This window comes from Cucurbita pepo, unplaced genomic scaffold, assembly GCF_002806865.2.
Source record: "Cucurbita pepo subsp. pepo cultivar mu-cu-16 unplaced genomic scaffold, ASM280686v2 Cp4.1_scaffold000222, whole genome shotgun sequence".
Taxonomy (NCBI): Eukaryota; Viridiplantae; Streptophyta; class Magnoliopsida; order Cucurbitales; family Cucurbitaceae; genus Cucurbita; species Cucurbita pepo.
The window spans coordinates 90,254-100,123 of record NW_019646479.1 but is presented as its reverse complement, the minus strand read 5'-3'; the positions used below and the strand labels follow the sequence as shown (position 1 = coordinate 100,123).

Here is a 9,870-nt window from a genome sequence, read left to right as displayed (position 1 = left end):
GTGTCTAACACAGAGATGGATCGGTGGAACTGGGCTCACTAATTTCGTTGGATGTCTGAGTAAATGGGCCTAAAAGCCCATTTAATTAATTACATTTAATTATTTATGGACTATATAAGAAAATATTTAATTATTTTTTAACTACACAAGTGCTTGTACAAAACTCGAATAAAGGCTAAAATGACAAAGTGAAAAATAAATAAAAATAAAAGCAAAATAATATAAAAGATAAAAAAAAATTGATGTTTCAGAACGACTCCCTCTGTGACCGCACAATTCTCGAACGCTCCTCCACCTCAATCGATAACATGCGAACACCTGATAAAGAAAGAAGAAAGGAATGAGTATAAAAATATACTTAGTAAATAACCTACTTATTGGCTCTCATCGCATCCCTGACTTAATAAGTGGCCACAGACTTTATTCTAAGCTCTAATTGTATTACTCTTGTTGTGTATAGTTTTGGGTGGCTAGCTTAGCCTACGAGCGATAACCGATATCCAAAGATGAGGCGCTACCTTCATAGACTCTATATTAGGTGGGGACAACATGGTGGGTGCTAGCCTACTCGTCATCTATAGGCCATGAAGCCACCCAAGGTTAGATATATATATATATATATAAAAAAAGTAAGAAGACAAATTGTGGGAGAAAAAAGAAAGAAAATATGGTGTATGATAAAAATAAAAAAAAAATGATTCATTTTATAGTTTAAATTTGTGTATTAAGTGATTCTGCCTTTTTTCAACTTTCTTTTAGCACGAAAAATTAGGACAACAATCCTCACATTATTACTGATGCACGATTGAGAGAAACACAACAACGAACTATGGAAGCTAATTCGAGGAATAGAGGAATTGACAGATCGAATAAGAAGATTGGAGATTCAAAATCAAGCTCGAGAGAGGATTCCACTACCTGGACAACATGCCGATCAATATGAGGGAGACAATTCTAGTCAACACAAGGATAATCCACATGTGATTGATCGTGCCTTGATGCAAGGGAGAGACTGTGGAAGAAGGCATCATAATTTTCAACAACGAGTTCCTTATGACAATAGAATTGATCATAACGTGGGGAGCATCAAATTAAAACTGTTTTATGGTAAAACCGATCCAAATGAGTACCTTGAATGGGAGAAAACGGTGGAGTCGGTGTTCAACTGTCATAATTTTAGTGAGTACTGTTATGCATTGCTCAATTCAAACAATGTGCTCAAAATTGGTGGGATAAATTGATGTCAAGTAGGAGAATAAATCTTGAAGCACCGATTGATTCATGATATGAGTTCAAAGAGTTCATGAGGAAGCGTTTTGTTCCACAATATTTTCAACAGGACATGGCGCAAAAGCTTCAAGCATTGAAACAAGGACGCAAGTCTGTGGAGGATGATTACAAGGAGATGGATATATTGATGGATCGACTAGATCTCGATGAGGACATGGAGGCTCTCATGGCGCGATTTCTTAATGGGTTAAACACGGAGATTGCAGACAAGGTTGATATACAACCTTATTCTAATATCGAGGAGTTGTTACACATTACAATTAAGATCGAGAGACAAATCCAACGACGGTCTCAACGGTATTCTTCTAAAACATTTTCCAACTCTACTTCTACATGGAAAAAGGATACGAACATCGATTATAAGCATAGAAATCCAGAGATGGATGAGAAGTCTCATGTTAATAGTGATCCATTTTGGATGGAATCCACCGATCTATGGAATACATGTGCAAATTACGTCAAGAGTTGGATTTGTAGGACCAAGTAAGAGAGAGGCAAATTGTACAACCCATTCAAAAAGAGCAAGATTGTCTTATGGTGCGAGATAATATTTCAAATGATGATATTATTACTGATGACATGGAGACGAGCAAAAACAGTATGCAAGTATATGTCGCTCCATGTCCATTAGAGACAAAAAGGAAAGAAAGTAAAAAGGAGAAAGAGTATGAGGAAGAAATATTTGACACATGTATAGAGATTAAAAGGAAAGAGTATTCTGTTACTAGAGTTTGTGAAGAGAACGATGTTTTGTATACGAAAGGACATATACACAAAATTGGAAGGACTTTCTTTCTGACCGGAACACTTAAGCTAAGTTCCCTATTTTTTCTATTGAATTCTTGCACGAAATTAAAATGCTTATTGAAAAGCAAGATTTAATGATTGATTCAAACCCAAGCCAACATCAAATTCATGGGAAAAACAACAAAGTCATGGGAAAGACAAGAACAGTGGGATGCACAAGAAGCGACACTGTCATTTCATTTTTACATCCATACATGACCTAAAAATAAAAGATTAAAACCAAGAAATGCAAATCATTTTAAGTTTTCATTATAAGGGTATCAATTAGATTCGAGGATGAATCCTCTTGAAGAAGGGGAGAATGATACGAAATAAGGCGTCTTAATCTTGACATGGATGAAATAGATTTAAGAAGATTTTGTTGTATTTTTTAAGTTCTAGAGAATTGTTTTTAATTAAGTTACAATTAGTTAGTGGTTAGTATGGTATTGATGGTCATCAAAGTTACACCCTCCACTTAACCCTAGGTTATTATAAGGGGTTACTCTCTCCCAATTAACCATGGGTTATTATAAGGTTTATTTTGAAGGTTATAAACATTTATTCATATTACTGCTTTAATACGACATTTTGGAATGAAAAAGCTATTTTAACTTGGTTGAGAGTTAAGTTAAGTTTTCACTTTCTAAATTCTTGTATTTAAAACTTGCATGTTAGAGTGATCAAATCTTTTGTGGAGTGATTCGAATGAGTTTAAAAACGAGTTTTATTTACTCTGGATCTTGAAAGTAATCCGTTCTAAAACTTTCTCTTGAGTTGATTTCATATCACCACCACCACCTTGACTTGAAAGTTGTTATGTATGAAATGATGTATAAGAATCATGTACGCATAACTACCGAGTTTAATATGTGATGAAAGAATGAGGTTGCGCATAGTTGTGTGTTCATGTGCATCGGGATACATTGCCTTTATGATAAGTACAAGCGCGTACACTACGAGATTGAAATGACCATCATGATTGTCATGACGCTAGAAAGTCATTATTTCCTTCGAGTGTCTAGCAACAGCCCGTCAAGCGAGTGCTAGCTTGACTAGTTGGCCCAGAGGAGTGTGAGAACCCGCCTGGTGGATTTAGGGTTTAGAGTTTAGAAAATTCTAACCGATTTAATGTCTCTATATCCATGGGTCATTCGTCCCTTGAAAAATAAAAAAGGGAGTAAAAACATGAATAGCCTACGATTGTATCAAATAATTACCATTTGAAAGAATGTCCAAAATCTTAAGAACGAATATTATAGTTCCAAATAAAGAGCAATTCAACATCGATTCTTAGTCCCAACAGATTTTTCATCTTCTGCAACTCAAGAAATGACGATTATCCAATGACTAACGCCTCTTTTCTTTCCTTCTTTCTATGAATCTCTTCAAGTGGATGATCCTTCTTCCCTCAATATGATGATAGAAATTGAAACTCAAATGAACTCATTCGCTTTTGACAGCGTTGTAAATACGACGAACGAAAAACAACGAAATGTGGAAACTTACGACTCCCAGCACCAGGAAGAATGCGTAACATAAACAAGCATTATACCCTATGAAGAAGCATAGCTGCAAGAAACCATTCATATTCGATCTGGCGTAGAAGTATATGCAATATCCAAACATAAAGATGGCCGTTGAGCCCCCGGAGAACACCGATCTGCACGGTTGAAAAGACAGTAATTACATAGAAGAAAATGGATGACAATCTCAATCATGCAAGCTGGACATAATAGATACCTCCACCACCATTGATGATCTTCAACCGACAGCTGAATGTAAGTCAAACCAACGCTCAAGATTGCAGTGAGTACGACAAGGATGATGAATGTGATGAACAAAATGCTTGGAAGAGTGAAAATTTTGAACCCCCACATGCTTGCATACAAGTGATGTAATTCAAGAACAACTGCGCTGAATGACAACAGACCACTAATGAACATTTGACAAGGAAGTTTTCTGAACCAAGCCAAAGGAGGAATCTCTCGCGGGTTTCTCTTGGTGGCGCAAGGCGCTTGAAACTCGGATCTAAATCGATGTCCTATTATCCCTCCGAATGCAAGCAAAGGGAGGCTGATAAAAGTAAATATGATAAGAATCACTATGATGGTGCCAATAGGCAGTGCTGCAGTAGTTCCATTGGATATAGCAATAATATTTAGGATAGAAATTATGAAGCATGATGGCCCCAAATACAGAATCGCTGAGAGAATAACACTTCTTTCCTGAAAATAAGAAGACGAAATCAAATGAGAGAAGGAAATGTTAAAAGTGTTAGGAATCAGACTCTCCACAATGGTATGATATTGTCCACTTTGAGCATAAGCTCTCGTGGCTTTGCTTTGGACTTCCCCAAAAGGCCTCATATCAATGGAGATGTATTCCTTACTTATAAACTCATGATCAACCCTAAATTAACTAATGTGGGACTCCCTCTCAACAATCCCCAACAAAAAGATCATGGGCTACTAAAAAAATACAGGTAAACAAAAATATATCATGAAGTTAACACACAGGGAGAGGCAAAATTTACCCATCCAATCTCGGCAAACTGGCAGTGGAAAGAAGCAGATGTATATCCAGTAACTACTGATGTAAGAGAATAGATCACAATAATGGAGGTGATTAATGATCCACGATTGTATGGGTAAAGGATTCCTAGAAACGCCAGAAGAAATAAACTGCAAATCCTGTTGAAAAATTTTATATACAAAATGAGAGAAATAATATCGGTAGATTTGATCATGATCACACTTAAACTGATGCTAGTGCTAGTCTTCATAAAAAATAATATTTCTGTGTTATGGGTCAAAACACTTTCCTTTATGCAATCTGTTGTACTTGCACCTGACTAACGGACCCTTAACATAAGTTGGAAGGAAAGTTTCTGGTGTTCCAAATATTCCAACTGGACCTATTACACGATCGAAGGCCTAAGATTCAACAATAATTTATTCTTTATCTAACAAATTGGATAGACTTGGTTCCATTGTTATTTCATGTGTTACAAACTGATTCAATTGAGGATGAAGTTGAAGTAGTGGATGAGGTTGCTATAACTAGCCCTTAATGAATAATTTGTTAGAAAACTTTATTTATTATTTTAATTCCATAATTTTTTGTGGTGGAAAAAGGGTGGGAATTTACTTGTCAAAGTGGTAGATTGCATTTGAGTCATTCCATCAATCTTTGATCAAGTTCGATTGTGGAGTGACTCAATTTAGAACGGAATTTCAAATCTTGCTCTTAAGAGGTAATCTAATTTTATTGATCCGAATTTTATATAACGAGATGTTAATTTCTTTGATTTAAGGGTTCTTGCTTCAACAAAAGCTTGGAAATGTTAATTCCTTTGATTCGAGGGTTCTTGCTTCAACAAAAGCTTAGATATTTTATATAAGGAGATGTTAATTTCTTTGATTCAAGGGTTCTTACTTCCACAAAAGCTTAAAGCTTAAATATTTTATATAAAGAGATGTTAATTTCTTTGATTCAAGGGTTCTTGCTTCAACAAAAGCTTAGATGGTTGGGCTGAGGATTAAGGTTCCCTTATCAATAAGCTACACAAGAAACAGGTTAGAAGACCAGCTACACAAGAAACAGGTTAGAAGACCAGGAAAAAAGCAAGAAAGAGGAACTAGGGCTATAGCAAAACTGTGGATCACCCGGATTAACACGAACAAGGTATGCAGGGAAAAAAATTGTAAATTATGTCATTATGTTGGACACACTCCTCAAAGATTAGAAAAAAAAAAAAAAAAATTTTGAAAATTTGATCTAAGAAACTGATAAACATGGCGTTAGATACCATAGGGTGCTATACAGTTATATAAGCTGGTTAGTCCATCAGATTGAGAAATTATGTCTAGCAGCTTCCCTGATTCTATTATACTTCTCTAGGTTTCCCAAAACTTTTCTTTTTCATGAAGGAAAAATATATCCAATTCTCGAATGCCTATTCCATTTTTTTCACTCTGCTGTAATTTTCTCGTGAATTTTTCATGAGGTAATCAAATTCTAGTCTTATCTCTTGGTTGATCCGAAATTATATATCCAATTCACTTCATGGTTGATCCGAAATTATATATCCAATTCACTTCAGACACCAGTTTCCAACTTCCTACTAGGCAACACCTTTTAGTTTTCTATTTATCAATTATTTTTTTCTCTCTGTCACTGTCTTGTTAAGCTATCTGCAGTAAAGCTTGTAATATGAATTTTTAATCCTTTAATACAAACGTTTGTAGACATGCAGAAAAGGTTCTTTACGTTGTTATCCATTAAATGTTGTCCTGTGCAAGTAACACGAAGTTAACATCATCACCAACTATGTCATTGACATAATAAATTTCTGTAGACTCAACAATGACATGGGAAGGCAGCATATATATTTTCCATGTGTCATAGTAAACAACAATCTTGGCAACTCTTTGTTACTGAAAGAAGGACAAGCTGTCTATTGTAACATTAAGCCACATGTTGACGTTTTGCCTTTAATAACATAGACGAAACAAAATGTTTTTGAGGAATATTAACTTTCAAATTCTAGGTCATTTATGTTTTTTATTTTTTGGAACTCAAGAACACCGTTCAAGTAAGGTCGTAAGTCCTTGAGGTTTTCTTTAGAACTATATTCCATTTTCCAGCAGTCACATGTTATACAATTAATTTTGATCAACATGCCATTAATTGAATCTCAAATAAAATAAAGAGAATACAATATCAAACCCATTATATACCCCTTGAAGTGTTCAATACACTCCAAATTGTGTTATCCAACAAATTTAACATGTTTTTGGTGGCACTATGAGTTCAGCATCGACCCCCTATAAAAGCTAGAGTTTGTTTTTCCTTGTTGCTTTTGTTTTAAAGAGCAATACTTGGGTGCATCCAGGGCTGCACTCTGTTTTTTTTTTTTTTCTTTTTTCTTTTTTCGTTTTTTTGCAGCCTACCCCAATCATATAGTAGAAAAAACTAAAATGTATTTTTAAAAAAAACTAGACAGGAATTTTCCACGTGTCAAACTATAGTTGGACTGCAAAACATAGTCACAGCCCTGAATGCATGCAAGTAGTTGGATTGCAAAACATAGTTGCAGCCCAGAATGCATGCAAGTATTTTTTTTTTACTTTAAAATGCATTGGTCTAAGGTTGCTTTGGACCGTCAAAAAAAGGCAATTAGATTGTAGTGCCCATGACGATAATATGGAAATTTTTCCTTTTCTTATCATGCATAATAAGGAAGCGAGTATTTCTGTTGAAGCATATCAATACTTTATGATGAACATAACTTATAGAAGAATAGTTCAAATTAACTTACATAGTCAGCAGCTGTGTACCGACACCCAAAACAGCACTAAAGAGGGGCAAATTTGGAGGACATCTAAATACATCTCCATGAAGATATTTCCAAACAACCTCTCTTTCATCCTCTTCATCACCACCAGAACACCNAAAAAAAAAAAAAAAAAAAAAAAAAAAAAAAAAAAAAAAAAAAAAAAAAAAAAAAAAATAGGTAAGCTAATTTACCAAACATAATGAAAGACTCGAGTAAATTTATTTGCAGGACATTACTTCATCAAGTCATTCTTGAGATGGCGCATAAAAAGCAAAGTAAGCAATCCCATCAACAGTACGATTATAGCAACTGAATTAAGGAATGAAAACCAGTGGATTTTCTGACTGATAGGCAGTAGTGAAGCCCTCAAATACTTGTTCATCCTATCTCCATACTGAGCAGAAGTTTCATTCCAAAAAATAGAATAAGTGAACTTAACATTGAGTTCGACATCCTCTGTTATATCAATGACATGATTTGGATCGCTAAAGGCATTAACTTCCACGATTTCGTTCCCATTGAAGGAAGCATCAAATTGAATATGTGTGAAAAGATAATATCTTGGCCCCTGCTTGTTCAGGGTCCAGCTCTGTTCATCAATTTTGCCAACAAAACCCCACACAGGAAGATTATCACAATACATTTGGAAGTAAAAGTCATTCCTGACAGCTTCCCTAAAGAGTGAAACTTCAGCACCTGTTAGCTTCTTTTCACACAGAGTCTCCCAAGGTTTGTCTTCCCTAAATTTCATCCCATGCAAGGCACTGGTCAGCCGATCACCATTTAAGACCTCCCCTAAGGTTGCTTTCTTTTGGACTACTGGATCTGCAAGCTAAGGAGAAGACCTTCAAACATATTATTCGATATAAAAAAGTTGCACCAAAATTTATTCGATATAGGAAGCTCATACAGTTCAAAATTCTGAAGGAGCTAATACAGGAATAAGTATAAATCACGATGCAACTATTGCAATTAACTAGCATGCATTTGAAAAGTGACCCTTAGCTTTGTTGTCCTATATTATCACATAGAGCTAATATCTATTAAAACGTGAAAGTCTTTCAATTAGGCTCCTTCAAAAGGCTAACCTGGACTGCAGAATGGTAATTCATAGTATTGGTAGGTCTCGCTGCAAGAAAATGGGAAACAAAGTAAACAATAAGACTGGAGCAGAAGCAAAATAGAGAAAGAGAGAGAACAAATTCAATTGAAGTCTGGATTTGGCCTCAAATATGTTAAAATGGCATTCTTTCTCCAATAACAAAGTCACAATTTGTAAACTTCGAAAACTATTCCAAGGAAAAACTGCATCAGTAAAGCTACAAGGATCTTGTTGTTGAAGCCGAATCCTCTCCAACAGGAGGGAAATTTATCCGGTCCATGCACAACCTAAAAGAAAAAAAAAACTAAGAGATGGACTATGGCAGTAGTAGGGATTTTTGGCCGTAGTGGGAATGGATGAAATCAAGGTTTATGAGAAAGTCAGCGAAGTTTGGTGTTCTACCTTTGCCTAGTCTCGGTCAACAGTGGACATATTTTCAATCTTTATTTGGTGGAAAAGAGATTATGACAGCTAAAGATATTTTGGAACCATAAGCCATCTTGATTCTCAGGATGATTACCTTTCTAACAGTGCGATGACTTGGTGAAGGGAATCTATGAGAGAAGGTTATTGAACCGGGTTCCGACCAAATAGAGCGCAGTTAACACAGGGAAGAATCGTCTTCTTTCCTCAGGGTATATTGGTTCCAAAAAATGAGTAATATGTTGAAAATGAAGTTCAAATAGTTATTAATAAGACATGACTAAAAGAAGAATATTACTTTTCAATTTCAAAGCATCTCCACATTTCTGTCAATTTCAATGTTCATCTAAATTTTGGTACAATCTACTTTAAACCGATAGACTGATATGTATTCGTTAAGAACTCATGAACGCAACAATCTCCAACGCAGTTAAAATTTTAGGGATCACTACCAGAGTCACAACGCTAATAATTAGAAAGAACGTCCAATTAGTAAATGATGGGGATTTGAATGGAGTACCTGGGATTGTTCAGAGGTCCAACCTTGTTGACGAATAACGGAATTGGATCCCCGACAATGTAGCGGTGATTGAGCGGAGAAGCAGTAGAAAGACGACATGAGAAGCGAAGGGAGCCTAAAAGCACCAAAACGATAACGATCTCAGGAAGAGACCGAGACATTGTTGAAGAAGATGAAGCTGACGATCAAGTTTGAAAGATTGCAAGCGAATTGGCGGAAGATGGAGACTCAGAACAATGCTCGACTAGGCATTGACTTCATGATTCTACTCCATGGACTTGGCAGTGATTCTGCAGCAAATGCTAATTCGGAATCACTCGCCCCTAATTATAAAATACTCAGAATTCTGTCGAATTTTGGATGGGGAATTTGCAAGAACCGGTGTTGTGTGATTGGTTCGGTACAAAT

At 35.7% G+C, this 9,870-nt stretch overlaps 1 protein-coding gene across 2 annotated transcripts; it reads right to left on the bottom strand.

Annotated features, from left to right (window-relative positions):
• Positions 1-3,274: 3,274 nt before the first annotated feature.
• LOC111784514 (transmembrane 9 superfamily member 5-like) lies at positions 3,275-9,870 on the bottom strand. 2 transcript variants are annotated; one of them, XM_023665187.1, is made up of 7 exons: positions 9,463-9,870; positions 8,506-8,546; positions 7,654-8,242; positions 7,400-7,531; positions 4,613-4,769; positions 3,820-4,304; positions 3,275-3,739 (listed from the first exon to the last, which is right to left on the bottom strand). In XM_023665187.1, the coding sequence occupies exons 1-7, from the start codon at positions 9,621-9,623 to the stop codon at positions 3,523-3,525; spliced, it is 1,782 nt and encodes a 593-aa protein (XP_023520955.1). In that variant the 5' UTR covers positions 9,624-9,870; the 3' UTR covers positions 3,275-3,522. The 2 variants fall into 2 exon arrangements, with proteins under 2 accessions (XP_023520955.1, XP_023520956.1); XM_023665188.1 differs by having other exon boundaries at positions 7,654-8,249; positions 9,463-9,602.

Bases quoted from the DNA above. Each gene is read 5' to 3' on its own strand.
- LOC111784514 (XM_023665187.1), bottom strand. From the start codon at position 9,623: ATGTCTCGGTCTCTTCCTGAGATCGTTATCGTTTTGGTGCTTTTAGGC. The intron at 8,547-9,462 runs GTACTCCATTCA...ATTTTCTTGCAG, and splicing joins GGACCTCTGAACAATCCCAG to CGAGACCTACCAATACTATG. The intron at 8,243-8,505 runs GTTAGCCTTTTG...CTTAGCTTGCAG, and splicing joins ATTACCATTCTGCAGTCCAG to ATCCAGTAGTCCAAAAGAAA.